Consider the following 15,396-nt stretch of genomic DNA (forward strand, 5'->3'; position numbering starts at 1 on the left):
TCCAGGAGGGGACCCTGTTCACCAAGGACTGGGGCTTCAGGCTCGAAGATGTGAAGAACCACCGCGTCCTGCTGTGGTGGGGGACGGAAGACGAGAACGCTCCCATCGACATGGGCCGCCTCATGGCGCAACGCTTGCCTAATGCGGAGCTGATTGAGTTCAAGGGTGACACCCATTACACACTGATTCCGAAGCGATATCCGGAAATATTGGCCCGGCTCATCAGAGGGGAAGAGCGTGAAAGACGGAGTCCTGTAGGTCGCCGTGTCTGAGTTCGCTTCTTCGATGTTCTAAGCTACCGGGAGTCTAGATCCTGGCACGAGATAAGAACCTCGCCTTCTCCTGGAGTGATGTATGATTGCTGCAGTCCTAAGCGAGCATGAGACACTTTCAGCCTGTCCTGGTGCGAAGAGTAAGATAGATGGCTATCATAGATGGCTATCTAGGCCGGAAAATTATTTACCCGAGCAGCTGGTCACGCTTCGGGCTAACTTCCTTCGTCCTCCTCTGTTCACCGCGTGCAACAAATATGTATCATGTATCCATCAACCGCTTGTGTTTCATAGATTACGGCGCTGACCGATTCAAATAGACTTGGTTTTATTTAGGTCCCGCATGCTGTTCTCTGATTCTTCTCATCTTGAGCTAAAAGACGACCTCCCCTGGGCTGGTGAGATCGGGTATGAATCTGTATTGCTGAAGCAGGCGAGTCATCTGTCTAACTAGAGTATATGACTGCTACAGCCTCAGACTATTTTCCCTTCTATGTCTAGGTTGGCTTGTCCAGTGAGCTGGCGCGGCAACGAAACAAAAGACTAGAAGAGAAGGCGCTTGGAGATGACTCATTTCTCTGATTGACAAACATCGCCCTTTGGTGGCATTCGTATTCCTGCTTTCCCACGTTCTTGCACTCTCCACTCGGTGCCTGACAAAGAAAGTCCATCTTTGCAAACGATTATCCACGAGATACAGGTTTTGGTATTTCTGGCTCCCCACGAAAAAAACCTAAAAATGGGAGGTCTCGCTTTCGCGGACGAGCAGCCACCGCTTCACACGCCGCGCATGCCACCCGCTGTGTACGGTTCCGCGCGTGACCATCTCCTCAGCACGCTCCGCAGCTTCTATGCCCGAGCCGAGTGCCCGATCGAAGCACCAGGCAAGACCGACTACGGCGACATCGACATCCTGGTCGCCGAACCACGCCACGTCTTCGACGCCCATCACATCTCCGCAGCAACCAAAGCGGTGAAACACAAGAAGCAAGCCGGCAGCCAGACAACTCACTTCGCCATTCCATGGCCCAAGCCACCACCGAAACCTCCAGCCAAGGACTCCGCAGCAGATGCCGCCCCAACCACCGACGACGACGACGGAGCCAAATACATCCAACTCGACCTCCACCTCTGCCACCCCTCCTCCTTCCACTGGGAGCTCTTCCACCAAGCGCACGGCGACTTATGGAGCATCATCGGCACGCACATGCGCCGTCTGGGCCTCACCGCCAACAACTCCGGCCTCTACATGCGCATCGCGGAGATGGAAGCGCGCAACAAGAACGCCGCCCGCATCCTGCTCACCACCTCCCCGGCGGACACCCTGCGATTTCGGACGAGAAGGCGTACTGGCGCCGGTTCGAGAGCGCGGACGCCTTGTTTGCCTACGCGGCCAGTTGTCGCTTTTTTGATCCGACGAGCTACAGGGACTGGGAGGCGGCGAAGGGGGACCTGAAGGCCAACGATCGCGCCAGGGCGAGGAAGAGGCCGCTTTTCCGGTCGTGGTTCGAGGCGTATCTGCCCGCGCATGTGGATGATGAGCCGGTGGATGCCGTGGCGGCGGTTATGTCCCGCGAGGAAGTGGTGGACGAGGCGAAGAGGTGGTTTGGGGTGGGCGAGGCGTATGACGAGAGGCGGAGGAGAGACCTTCAGGAGATCAACAGGGAGAAGATGTGGACGCAGATCAGGAAGGAGTCGGGCATTGCAGAGGACAGCATTGGTGCTGTGGTGCGGGGGGTCAAGCGCGAGGTTGTGGCTGCGGAGGAGGCAGAGCAGGGAGTGCATCTGACCACCCTGCAACGAGCTTATACACACAGTGATTTCGATACCGCCGTGCAGTGGGTGAGGGATAACTGGAGAGAGATCGAGGAAAAGCAACGCGCTTACGAGAAGGAGAAGAGCACGATGAATCTGTTGGCCAAGCTGGACAGAATGAGAGCAGAAGGTAAAGCTGACGATAGCACCAGGCTTGGGAAGGCTAAGAAGCAGCTGGCACCGGACGCAGCGAGCCAAGAAACAGGCCTCGATCTGAACGGCGCGTGATAAAACTATGAAGCTCAATTCGCAAAACTCAAAGAATATTGTCGGCGCGGTGCCTCCCATGCGCCACAGCCATGCTTCATCTGAATATTGGTCGCAATGCTTAGACGGCAGTTAAGGAGCAACCTGCTCATGCAGGGGATCTTCTTCCTCCTCGAAACCCAAATCGACCACATGCGCTTCCCCAGCATAACCCTCATCAACTGCGTTGCCATCGCCGTCGCGAACCATAGTGACCTCTCCCCCAAACGCTTTGATCTTCGCTTGGGTCATTTCGTACACATACTGCCCGAGATGCTCAACACCGTCCATCTCGACACCCTCAACCTCATCATCGAGTAGCCGTTGTGTCGGATACATCTCCCCAGTGGTCAGGAGCAGCTTTGATGGTCTTCTCTCGAGGATCTGCATCGCCGGTTTCATCTCAAAGCAGGATCCAAAAAGATCTCTTCTACCGAGAATATACAAGCCAAGCCGAGCTCGGGAGAGAGCGACGGTGAGACGACGCACGTCGCGGAGATAACCAACAGACTTGGTTCGTGTCAACGAGAGGATAATATAACCGTTCTGTTCGCCTTGGTACTTGTCCACCGTAGACACCATTCTTGGCAGTCCGAATAGACTGTTGCCCGTGCATCTGTGGGCCAGCACATCTCTGATCAGCGCTCGCTGGCCTGCATAAGCTGTGAGGATCGAGATATTACGCGCCGGATAACCAAGCAGGCGCATGTACTGAAACAAGGCGACAGCGTATTCGGCTTCACCGAGATTCTGGATAAAATGAGGCGATGGTTCTCGCTCACCTTGACCCTGGTAGTCTGGTACGTCGATGAATTGGTAGTCGTATTTGAACCCGGCGTTGGCTCGCGCGAATTTCGGGAGTTGGTTCAGATGAGGGAGGTTCGTGAGGGATGGATATCGCCATTGGAAGAGTTCAGCTATAGAGGGCCGACATCGACCTTGCTGATCCAGGTTGATGGTAGGAACGCCTAAGCGGACAAGTCGAAGGAAAAGTGACTGCTCAAAATTGGCGTACTGTCGAAAGGCCAGATTCTGGATGACTGGGGAATTCTGCAAGTGATCGCCAATCAAGACAATCCGCTTCAGAGGCAACTCACCGCTCTGAGAATCAGGGTTTTGCATAGCGCAAGGCACGAAGGACTCAATCTCGGTGATCTGGGCTGCTTCTTCCATGATCAGGCTGTCACAGTGGAAACCAAGGCTGGCGATCTCAGCTCGTCTGATCGAGGCATGGGTAGATGTCATGGCGATGATGCGCGCCTCTTTCACAAGCAGATAATTCGCTTTATCCCTAGGTTGACGAAGGATTTCAAACGGGCGAATGGCTTCAAGCTCAGTGAATATCCGGGAAATGTGGTATTCACAGCCTGCCGCAATGGCAATGAGGTCTTCAACAGGTTTGTCGGGAGAAAAGAGTGGTTGATTTGGTGCATTGGAAAAATAAATATGAAAAGGAAAATTTTGGATGATGGAGTCAGAACTCGCGGCAGGGGAGTGAGCTTGATCCCAGAAGCGAGACCAGGCGGGTTGAATGTACACCTTGTTGAAGTAATCAGCGGTTTCACAGGAGTTGCCGTGCGCTCCTTCAACGTTCATTGATGCTGCCAGCCGATCAACCTCGGCCAAGAAACCAGATCGGTTGTCCATGAAGGATTCAACGCGCCCATGCTTGCTGAAAGATGCTTCGGTGTCAAGATCTTCTTCACCATGCCCAAGCCGGAGCAAATGGCGGCTGTCAATGTCTAGCGCAACAATTTTCTGGAAAAGCTGGTTAAGAGCTTGATTGCTGTGCGCAACAAGGAGAATTCTCTCCCTGGGGAAGTTGTGATAGAGCAGATTAATAATTTGAGTTGCTACATCAGTTTTGCCTGTGCCAGGAGGCCCAACGACGACGCTCAATCCCGGCTGCGTGCCAGATGTGATTGCTTCTGTCTGTGCTGGAGTGAAGCGTATCTTGTTCAATCGAGGAGCATCCATTGGATATGGACCAGTTTTGGGGGGGGTGTATGAGGAGACCTTGATCGGTGCTGTTGCGAAATTATCTGATTCCATCTGCTCTCGCCGACGTTTTCTGGGATTCGTTGGCTCAGTCTCACTGGGCTCATCGAACAATTGAAGAACATAAGGTGGTGGAAAGATAGAGCCCAATTCTGCCGCTGGCTGCAGAGTTCTCTCCGGAAAGCTTTGTTCTAAATGTTGCCAATCCAGGAAAGTGTCTCGGTAGTCCAGTGACCGGACCTTGTTCGACAAGTGAGTATAATGCGAAGAGCAAGGGTCTCCATATCCAAGGAACGAATCCCGGAACCAGGTTGGTAGGTGCGTATTGGCAGCAACCAGTGATTGTATAGTGTCTAGCGTGGCCTTGAAATTGTTCTCTTTCCTATTTCTTCGCACGATGACGTTCAATGACTGATAAATATCTGGCTTGCCTTGGGCGACCCGATCCAGGTCTCCTTTGTACTTGACTCTATCAAGATTCACGAGAAGACGTCGCTGGGCAGGCCGAGCAACAGAGCCATTTGTCTGCGGCACTTGCGCGTCTCTCAAATGCCTGCCATTTCCGTCGAGTACTTGAACAACCTCTGCGGCCCGCGCATACTTGATTTTCCAGTCATAATCAGGGTGGATAGTTGAGTCGCCATTCATGGAGATAGGTGAATGGTCGCTGCTCTTAACGCACAGCAAAAAAACCACATCGTTTGGTCGAAGATCATCCCAGCCAACCCGCGCATTATTGTTCAGATGATTCACATCGAGTATGATCTCTGCACGGACGAAGGCGGGCTTGCTTGAACCTACCTGTGGTTGCGCAACCTCGATGATTGCAGGTTTCAAAATTGGCACTCCCATTCTCGAGAACCCATCATATCGAAGAGAGCTTGCGTCAGCACCCGGCCGTGGCCGCATCCTCCTTACAACGCTCTCGATGTCTTTTCGGATTTCAAAAAAGGCTTCGGAACGATATAGAAGAAATGAGCGCCAGAGGAAGTCGCCTAGGTTCAGATACTGCAGATTGAATTTTGGAATTGGCAACGGCTGGGACCCATCATATTCTTCTGTCCGCAAGAGAGATTGATCATATAGATCAGCTTCGGTGGGCAACGTGGAAAAATCTGACACCATACTTTGGAAGTCAACTGGGCGTTCAAAAGCAGCAAGCAAGGTTTCCAGGTATAAGCGTCGGCCAATCGGGACGTTGGCCTGTCTTGGATATTGTGTACGCAGCTGTAGCAGTGAGCACAATCGTTCAAGTTCTTCCTCCGACAATGCTCCTAAATGTGACTCAAGACCGGATCTCTCAGCAATAGACGCATAGTTGGAAAAGGCAAGAACTTTGAGTTTGGCTTCAAAGTGTTTCATTGCCACCCTTTGCAAGTTCGACAGGGCATTACAATGTGACTCGTAACTGGTCTTGAGCTTGGACGAATGTCCACTGTAGTCATCGACCACAAAGTCAACAAAGTGCTGCAAAAGTAAATTTTGTTCCCTGATCAGCGAGTTTCGCTCGTCTTCAAACAACCTTGATAACTTGAGAATAGGCAGCAGATTGAGATCCTTAATGACAGTAATGACATATCTCCGCGTGGGTAGTTGACTGACGAGGTCAATCAGGAACTCGAGCAACCGCTGAGAGTAGAGTGCGCTTTCAGTAACACTGCCAGTGTCATTCACCTGACGAAGGAAATCTAGTAGAAGTGTGTAGAGCCACGAGCGGTCAAAGCGCAGTTTGGCCTTAGACGGGTCGTCCGCTGCTTCATAGCGTTTATGAGCAGCACGCCACGCCTTCCGCGCAACGGCGCTTTGGTCCAGAACTTTATCTCGTACGGCTTCGGAATGAAGATTGTGCCATATTGATATTGAGACTAATGGTGCACTTTCCTTGCGGACTATCGGCTTCTCTAGGGATTGGAAGGCAACGACCACAAAAGATAGAAGCGACAATTTTGCGAATGACGGGAGTGTACTGTCAAGATTCAAAGAGAGGACCCGATGAAACAAGCTCGAAAATTGTTCAGGGCGATCAACGAATATATCTTTGCACCTGGTCAGCAACACAGCCGCAGCTCAGTACACAGGCTCAGACTCGCCCCATATGGGGACATGTGCCCGTTGTTTGACACCCACGAAAGTCGCAATGAGAATGATAATATGATTTGAGGCATCATCGGTGTAGGCAGGCCAGAGATACCTTGACCGTCGTTAGCATAATGCCCGCTTGTTTGATGCTGTTGACCTATCACCATACCGTTCCAGTATCTGGAGGCTTTCGAGGGAAGAGAGCGACCGCCAATTGAACGCTTCGCCCTCAAGACGATCCCAGATCTTGCTCTTGACGATTTCTGGTCTTGAATTCGGAGCATTCAATCCGCTCAACCACAAGTCTTCGGCCAACTGCTCCCAGCTTTCACCCGCCGGCGCGCCAGTCATGTTGGAGGTCGAGCTTTCCAACGCAGGCGCCATTGCTGGGCGCAGCTGTAAACCCATCATCTCCAAGCACCCCTCGAGCACGGCAGGAGAAGAGGTGAATGCCAAGATCTACAATTTCTGGTTACTGTTCAAATCTCTAGCTGCCGTATCGGTAATTACCGAGCCGTCGACCCAATCGGGCAAGATGTTTATAATCCTTTGGCATTTCTTGTAGCATGAAACAGCCGCATCAGTTTTGGATCACATACAAAATACTTCCCCTTGACAGCCAGGCTACCTTGCAAACTCATGGCAACGCATTTGTTGCAGTCAGACATTGATACTAAGGGTTGTAGGGTCAGCTTCTTTTGTGGCCCTTTGCAATTTACAGACAGACTGCTTTTCACGTGTCTCATGGAGTCGCTATACGAATTCCACAGGATTGGTGTTACATACTCTTCTACTACATTGTCCACTGCATCCTGATCCCATCTCGGCCTTAAAAGCTGCAGATTTGCGCCTATGAACATATCATATACAAGATTTTCCATGTACTAGACGATGTACACTAGTTCCTACCTTGCTGGTACTTAGCCATCGCCATACTGCAGCGTGGCTATTGCGCATTTTGCAATATACATTACATCATGGGTACCAACCACATATATTCTGGCCGAAAGAATTATGAAGCGCGACCAGTTTCATCATTTCAAGCAAGGCACACTGGCTTTAGGAACGGCTGTGCTCTGCTCACTCATCGGCCTTTTTAATAGCAGCCCGGCCCTACATGGTGTGGTTCACCCGTCACTTGCTCGTCATGATATTTGTGCTACTAATCCATCCCGAAGAAAGTCTCAAAGGAGCTATCCGCGAGACTTTCAAGTAGGACAAAGCCTTGTCTTTTGTCGTACGCAACATGCTCTAGGTCACGCTATCCATATACAACCTCGAAGCTACGGACATGATCTAGGCGGGCTGACACACCCTCCTGCTAGGTCCAGTCCCCGGAACTTTTATGGTAGAAACGGGGCTATGCTGCACCTGACCTGGCTGTGGGGAACAGAAGTCCTTGTTTCGTCATGGTACAACAATGCTGTAGTGTACGTGACGGAAAACAACAGCAGCAACACGGGAAGATGTTACCAAAGAGCATGTCGTCTAGCTGATTGCACTTGGCAGACACTTTGGTGATGGCCCGCAAGGGATTTATTGATGTGTGGTCGATTCACTAGTACTTTTGTCTTTGATTTTCTGCAAGGCTTGCGTTTTGTTTTGCAATATTCTGTCATTTAAGGATCAATGAATACAAGATGCACCATCGTCCTACCTTTGCAGAGGGACCATATTACCTTTCCGATCTTGTATCCGCAGCTCCTAGTATGTCCTGCCACTGCCCACAGTAGATGTCGGTACAGAGTTGATTAACTTTCAGGCAATCTTGGAATGCTACTGCACCATGAGCATATTGGGGAAGCTCTAAGTCTTCAAAGAAATGTATACTTTAACAAATGATAGGCCTTTGTTATCACAGCAATATGCTGTCACTGAGACTCAAAACAAGAACGCAGAAATACCGCATTTTCAAACCAAATACTAGTACAGACGTATGGGCACATCCGATGTGCTTGACTCTACCGCCGCAATGTGCCTGCATGTCTCAATCCTCAAACATGCCGCCCACCCTGACACCTGTTCTGCCAACCAAATAGGCGTAAAAAAGTAAGAGATTACGCCAAATACTCTGCCAATACTCTGCGAATGGATTGGCGCGGTGCTGTGGGTACAACGGGTGGGAAACGCTGCTCTCCTTCTTGCCTTGGCTGCCTCCATCATTCTCACTCTCTTCAGAAATCGACGAGCTGCCAGAAATTTCTAGCTGGCTCTCATCTTCTTCTGGCTGGACGTTCTGTGCTCTCTGTCGGGACTTGGAATGATAAACTCCCAGATTCATGTTGTTCTGGTTGTTCTGCCCTCGACGTGGATCATGATATCCGACATCGATACGGTCTGTATCCTTTTCTGGAGAGTAGAACGTGCGGACAGCACCGGCCTTAATCTGGGTCGCCATTGCGTATGATTCAGAAGCGGAAATTCTAAAGTATTGTTCGGGCTTTGGAGCGGCAATTCCTCGTCATTGCGAAACATTTTCGGGTATTTCCACCGGCGCCTAATGCCATTTGGTGCTTGATCCACGGTCGCCGCCGCTTGGCTTCGTGTGACACGTCTCTGAGGATGATCGTCTGACAATCCTTGATTGGACCACTGAGGAACAAGAGACATTAGGACGGTCCTATCACCGAGGGTAGAACGAGGGCAAGAAGAAAGCTTACATATGATTCAACTGATAATCTCCTCTCACGATTATTAGCCATGAACGCAGTAGGCTAGTTTAGACAAGAGGGAAGGGTTGGTGAAAAGGATGGCGGACGAGGACAGAGCAGCATATGGAATATATAGGGAATAAGGAATGGCAATCTGAGACTGCTCATACTCATGCCCACCATCTCGCTTTGATCAATCAGACATCCTGGGATACATCCATGAAGTAGAAGTTAGGTTTCGGCTAGATGACACATCTCACAAGTCAAGTTTGCTTGGGATCGCAGAGACGGCTTCGATAAAAGAAACAATTGGAAGGAAGAAACAATGAAGATTTTAGAAGCGGTGTTGGATGAAAAAATGGTCTTCAGTAGAGAAACCGTTTTGACCAAAGACATGAAAGACAGTGCGTTCTAGCATGTAACCCTGGTTGCGCGGAAATTGCACAAAGTCGTTAGCAGCAGGATGATGGCTGTCAAACTGCTTTGTTGATGGAATTCAGACCGAGATCTGAGCCGTTAGCATTCTCCTAGATTGTTAGATAGATAATGTATGGAGTGAGACATCTTAGTTTCTTAAAGGGTACAAAGAATTTGAGACCACGAGCCAGTTGATGGCAAAAAACATTACGTGAGGCTCCTCCTCTCCGCCCAACTATCATCAATTCAATAAAACCAGGAGTATTACCGCATAGTCACTAAACGTAAGGTAGATCTGAAACCACCATGAATGATTGAGGCGGGTGTTTCTTCCGGCGCTGGTCTCATGAATTAGCAACTCCATAGAAGCTATGTCAAGTATGCAAGCGGAATGTCAGCCATTGCTTTGGATCGAGGGGCCTACTACGTACATTCTGATGCCGGATCCGGCGTGAATTTAATTTCGATGTCGACTGTTTGCGGCTCATGTTCTTTCAGACTGGAATGCTTTCGGACCCCTGGTAAATCACTTTCTTATTACCTAAATGGTCCGTCGATCAGGTTCAACTCAGAAATACTTACTTCACATCACATGCATAGTGGCATCCAAAAAGCTGTGCATATTACTCTCGGAGTCTTCTATCATGGCCGAGGAACCCATTGACCTAGGGTCCATTAAAGATAGATATTTCATCCCAGAAATAGACCAGAAACCATATGATATTTGGAACGAGGTGCTGCAGCCCGGCAGCCACGTCACGCCTGCCGAAGCAGCAAAACGAATCAACGAACTATTCCCAGTTCGGAAGCCAGAGGATACTGATAAAAGCTATGCTGAAAAGGCCGAGCATTTTTTGGAGTACTTTTGGGCACTGTTGATTCAGGTTGTTCAATTACTTCCTCACGAACATCAAGCACAAAAGAAAGTGGTATTGATCTTAGAAGAGCTGAGTCGCTTGCCGCCAATAACGATAACACGGCTCCAGCTAGTATGTTCTTTCTGTTTATGTCCAAGCGATAAATGCAGCTAACAAGAATGATCTAGCCAGAAAAACGTGTCTGGACCGACCTACCTTTCCTCGGGGTATGCATGAGAGATGACTGGGCTTGTAAGTACTCCATGCTATTTAGTTTCTACTGTCGTTCGTGTTGCGCAGGCCCAGCACTGATTTATTGGACTTCAACAGCGCCCACTTGGAAGGGTAGCCTCCCGGATAAGGATTCTGCACAGCAATGGATCAATCAGAATTCTTTCGCAGCACGTCTCCTGAACACAGGCCTCGCCCGGTGGCCTAATTTCGCCGTCTGGGAAGTGCGCGCTGTTCTTGAGGAACCTGCTATGCATAGGACGGCTATGAATTGCAACGTTGCAACGGCGGCGGAATGGATCCTCCACGGTGGGGAGGCGGTGTTCAGTTACATGAGTAAGGACATGGATGAAGACGAGGCCCGTTGGGTGGCAGCCGGGAGTCTATTCCCAGGCAAGTCTGGATCGCTCCGCGAGAGATGGAAGTTCTGGAAGATTCGCTTCTCTGAGGTCAGCCAGCAGGTCGATGAGGATGTTCGGGAACAAGCGATCCGGGCAGTGGAAAAGATGGAGAAGCTTGAGCAGGGCGGGACCTAGTTCACACGAACCTACTTGTACTTGAGCAAGGTTTCCTAGCTCCGCCTTTTCTTGCAGCTGCTGCGTAATTCCTAATTCCTGATTCCTAATTCCTCCTGTCTGCATATGTTCGATATACTCGCCAACTTCTGCTCAGACTGGCCTGAGGACGCTTTCTAGGGAGCCCTATGATTAGTCCACTAAGTATAATATTGAATAGTCTCCATGTAACAGGGTTCGGGTTTCCTGCATGTCGCGAGAAGATGACCACAATTTTCACTACAAGTAATGGATTGCCACACAGCCCGGTTTGCTCACGGGGTCAAATAAGGGTGTTTACCTGGTCGGACGTCGCGCAGGCTACCTCATTCCTCCCAGGCAAAGCTGCATAGTCCAGCAAAGCAGCATCGAGTAGGTCGACTCCCAGTACAGAATAAGAGGACTCCGAATTTGGGCGAGCAACGTTAAGAATCGTACTTAAAATGGTAGTGCGCCAAGACTATGCCTATTGCAAAAGTGCTGCGATTCCTTGTCGCATGCTTCAGAGCTGCTGTAGCTCCTATCTGTTCACTCAAACAGCTACAAAGAGCCATGTAAGGATCTAGAATTCGTGAGACTTATGTTAATGCGTAGCTGAGCTTCTTTGATTCTTTTGATGGTAATTTTATATTAAGAGAATCTTTTTTGATTAAGTATGTTCTCTATATGTAAACTTCAATTTATGAGTAAAAGCTAGCCTTTCCTGTCACAGAGCTAGTAGTTGGTGGGACGTAAGGATGATCAGAGGGGGCGGATGGCTGAAGCTTTGCTGACACAGACCTGTAAGCCCCCCTAAATAACCTAAAGAGGGCCCTAGAAATCTCGAGAATAAGGGGGTCACAGCCAGCAGCTCTAGGGCTCTACCCCTATGGCGCATATTGTATGTGGCGCTAAAGCTTAGATCGAGGTTGCTAGTGGGGCTCTAACTTTAGCGTATATTAAAGACTTTTGGGTATGAACAGCTCAAGCAGCAGCAGCTCCGAAGCATGTGCCAAGGGATTGCAACACTTCTGCAATGATCAGATCCGGTCGCGTAACGCGTTTAGCATACTACTTGTAAGTCCTGCTAAACTGGGGAGTTTTACCAGCATCAATGCTTTCAAACTGGTCCAGGCCCTTCTAAGTAATATCCGTCCTGCAGGTTTACACAGCACACAAAGTCTGGAATCTACTACCTGATGGCGGCGACCATGCATTGCGCCTTCACCTTCATCGATTAGTTCGAGTCACTCCACGACGTCTGTCACTTACTGAGTTTCCTGCTGATCACCAACACCATGTCTGCGGTAGGGAACTTAGTCTCCATCCAAGACTATCGGGATCTTTTCAGTCACCACCTTGCGAAACTGGACATTGTAAAATCGGGTCTTGGGATCGAGCCGCCCTTGACGGAAGTCGATTGCGCTGAGTTAGTGACACTGGTGGAAGCAAAGGCTGTGAACAAGTCTCCTGAACAAAATAGCAAGGCGCATTACGCCGCTGTCGAGACGGTTTTCCGTGAAAGGTTCTACTCTCTGCTACAAACCGAGTCAATCGACGAACCTTCGTTCACAAGAATCTGGAACCTGCTGGATATCGTTGCCATTCTTTCCGATCATGAGCTTTGCGAGCCTGGCCTTATATTCTGGTTGGTGGAAGAGCTGCTAGATAGCCAGATCATCGATGGATGCAGAAGAGTTTTTGACTATCTGGAGTCACGCAGGGAGAGAATCACTGCTGTAGGTGAATCCTTAAATTCTGTCAGCCAGAGCTGATCGGTACAGAAACACTTCGCTCAGAAGCATCTCATCATTCTGAGGTCATGCAATGAGCTCCTACGTCGGCTATCTAGGGCAGAGGATACCGTTTTTTGTGGCCGAGTCTTCATCTTCCTCTTTCAAAGCTTTCCATTAGGCGACAAGAGCTCTGTCAATCTGCGAGGAGAATTCCACCTGGAAAACGTTACTGTATACGACAAGGATAATAAGAAATCAGCCGATGCTATCAAGCCTATGGACATAGAAGTCAACCCTGACAGGACTGTTTCCGAAGCAGGTACACCTGCCGCCGCATCCACTGCAAAAGAAGAAACGCCCGGTCCTGGAAAAGAACATCCAAAGTCTGCAAAGGACGACTCGCCACCGGATCTCGATTCCTTATATCCCATATTTTGGGGAATGCAGGCGAATTTCTCACATCCGATTCGGCTGTTTCAACCCGAGAATCTGACATCCTTCAAGGAAAGTCTTGCTGCCACTTTAGATTGTTTCCAGAAGGTTCACAGTAATATCTTAGCTTCTACGAATCGTTTGGATGAAAGTAAGCGAGGCATGAAGCGCAAGCGGTCAGGATCTGGTCTTGAGTTCTCCAATAGTGTAAATACCAAGTACTTGACGAATAGGGATTTGTTCGACCTCGAGGTGCATGACATAGCTTTTCGGCGGCATATTCTCGTGCAAGCTCTGATCATTCTGGATTTTCTCCTATCGTTGACAGCATCTGCAAAGCTGAAGTTGTCCGATTCCATGAATAAAGCTGTACTTTATCCGTTCACCTTGTCAGAGGAGGATGCTGCATGGGCTCTCAGCACCAAGGCCTCGATTGCAAGTTATCTGCAGCAGGGCAACGGCAACGAGGGCAAGTTCTACTACAGGATGGTTGACACGGTCCTCAGCCGAGACAAAAACTGGGTACGATGGAAAGCTGATTCCTGTCCCAGCATTGACCGACCGCCGGTCAAGGTTGAAGAATACCTCGATGCGCAACAAAGGCTGAAGAAGCTGTGCAGTAAACACGCTCTTCCACCCCCACCGGGCGCTGCAGAGCTGGATTTCTTATCTAAGAACATGATGCTAGACAGCCTCAAGGACCAGGTCAAGCTCTCGATCCCGACTCCAGAAGCCTTCTACAAAGGTATCAAGAACGACGAGCTTGATGCTGAGATGGGTACCCCTGAAGAGATCAAGGCTGCAATAGACGCCAAGCAAAGCAAACTTTGGAGAGCGCTTCGTGCGTCAAAGAGCAGATTCAACCTTTGCGAAAGGATCGATAATGGCAAGAACCTTGATGCTTTGCTGCAAGAGAACATGACGCCAGCTCCCGCCACCGAAAGCGCCGAGCTAATTACGGAGACTGACTGATATCAATCGGAAAGTATACATGCCTCCTAGCAGCAGCATAACTCGGGATGATCGCAGTGGTAGCATTGCGCTCAACTCCTAAACGACAGCCCCCAGCACAGATTTCCTGCTGCAGACCCAGATTGGCACGATTAGTACCACTTGGCCGATGCGCTCACAAATATCTTTGGAGGGGCATGAAGCCATGTGCTGTAATCCGTCAGACCAAGGCCGGCCCCTCCTTTGCCGTTGTCACTTTCCTGACAAGAAGCCGAATCTATAAATCGGTCGGCTGAGTGCCTGAAGGCAGGCAAATGTTTCGCTGCTGACAAAACTGGAGATGAAGAGTACCTCTACATGTGCTTACACCTCGACCACTTATTGGATTTTCACACGTCAAGACATTTAAAACTCGAGCCTGCCCTTCTCCCACCCCTCCAAGATTTTGCCGTTACCCAGCTTCTGCTCAGGGCTACCCTTTCCGACACCATGCTTGTCGGCCTCCAGCTCGAATTCCACAGCAAATGGAAGAACAAGGCCCCCTTCCCAACCATCATCGTCAATGTCAAGCCATCTTGCGCCCGAGGCCTACTACCGTACCGGGATGTCTCAGTTGGTAAGGGTTCCTACATGTGACATTCCCGTTCTATGGATGGGCGTGAAAACCACAACAGCGCCATTTCCCAGGCTGCTCCGCAATATCGCTCACGGGTGTAGCTTAGTCCTTTCAGCCGCCACTCAGGCCTGCCAGGCAGGACGGGTACCAACGAGCCACCCGGCTACATAGTTAATCTAGATCCATTAGCACCTGCACCTCCACAGTGAGCAGCAAACCTAAGTATATCCGGAGCTGCTTGATTTCCAACTCTCCTTCGCCACACTCCCGTACAGAAGACTTGTCTCCGGGCACAATTATATCAAATGGCTTGCTCCAAGTCCCGCGATCGCGACTGAACGAAGCCTGGATGATTTCGGGCGTAATTTTGTCTCCCCATTATCGCGTATTGAATGTAGTAGTAGTAGTAGTAGTAGTAGTAGTAGTAGTAGTAGTAGTAGTAGTAGTAGTAGTAGGCAGGCAAGGATCACGCTGGCTGGATAGCGGTGCTCCCCTTCTCCATCCATACAGAATCTTAGTCAACCAGCTTTCTACCGGCCATTCATTGTCCATGTCCTCGTCC

General features: G+C 49.9%; 6 protein-coding genes across 6 annotated transcripts in view; 4 read left to right on the forward strand and 2 right to left on the reverse strand.

The window, feature by feature from the left end:
• EPUS_03649 (uncharacterized protein) overlaps positions 1-358 on the forward strand; it is a gene marked incomplete at both ends in the record, with an annotated part of 1,261 nt that extends 903 nt beyond the window's left edge. The window contains 2 exons of the mRNA XM_007806496.1: positions 6-254; positions 311-358. Of these exons, the coding sequence (XP_007804687.1) occupies positions 6-254; positions 311-358 (297 nt within the window). The remainder of the gene's footprint in view (positions 1-5; positions 255-310) is intronic.
• Positions 359-1,011: 653 nt separating this feature from the next.
• On the forward strand, positions 1,012-2,315 carry EPUS_03650 (uncharacterized protein; the record flags this gene model as incomplete). Its single annotated transcript, XM_007806497.1, has 2 exons — positions 1,012-1,668; positions 1,719-2,315. 2 exons carry the CDS (start codon positions 1,012-1,014, stop codon positions 2,313-2,315), a joined length of 1,254 nt encoding a protein of 417 aa, XP_007804688.1.
• Positions 2,316-2,426: 111 nt separating this feature from the next.
• Positions 2,427-6,794, reverse strand: EPUS_03651 (uncharacterized protein; the record flags this gene model as incomplete). The annotated part of the gene is made up of 2 exons (XM_007806498.1): positions 2,427-6,375; positions 6,580-6,794. 2 exons carry the CDS (start codon positions 6,792-6,794, stop codon positions 2,427-2,429), a joined length of 4,164 nt encoding a protein of 1,387 aa, XP_007804689.1.
• Positions 6,795-8,397: 1,603 nt separating this feature from the next.
• EPUS_03652 (uncharacterized protein) lies at positions 8,398-8,808 on the reverse strand (the record flags this gene model as incomplete). Its single annotated transcript, XM_007806499.1, has 1 exon — positions 8,398-8,808. The coding sequence occupies one exon, from the start codon at positions 8,806-8,808 to the stop codon at positions 8,398-8,400; it is 411 nt and encodes a 136-aa protein (XP_007804690.1).
• A 1,314-nt stretch (positions 8,809-10,122) lies between these two features.
• EPUS_03653 (uncharacterized protein) lies at positions 10,123-11,102 on the forward strand (the record flags this gene model as incomplete). The annotated part of the gene is made up of 3 exons (XM_007806500.1): positions 10,123-10,467; positions 10,524-10,587; positions 10,666-11,102. 3 exons carry the CDS (start codon positions 10,123-10,125, stop codon positions 11,100-11,102), a joined length of 846 nt encoding a protein of 281 aa, XP_007804691.1.
• Positions 11,103-12,397: 1,295 nt separating this feature from the next.
• On the forward strand, positions 12,398-14,239 carry EPUS_03654 (uncharacterized protein; the record flags this gene model as incomplete). Its single annotated transcript, XM_007806501.1, has 2 exons — positions 12,398-12,838; positions 12,884-14,239. The coding sequence occupies 2 exons, from the start codon at positions 12,398-12,400 to the stop codon at positions 14,237-14,239; spliced, it is 1,797 nt and encodes a 598-aa protein (XP_007804692.1).
• Between the last annotated feature and the right edge of the window lie 1,157 nt (positions 14,240-15,396).

This window comes from Endocarpon pusillum (assembly GCF_000464535.1).
Source record: "Endocarpon pusillum Z07020 unplaced genomic scaffold scaffold5524, whole genome shotgun sequence".
Lineage (NCBI taxonomy): Eukaryota > Fungi > Ascomycota > Eurotiomycetes > Verrucariales > Verrucariaceae > Endocarpon > Endocarpon pusillum.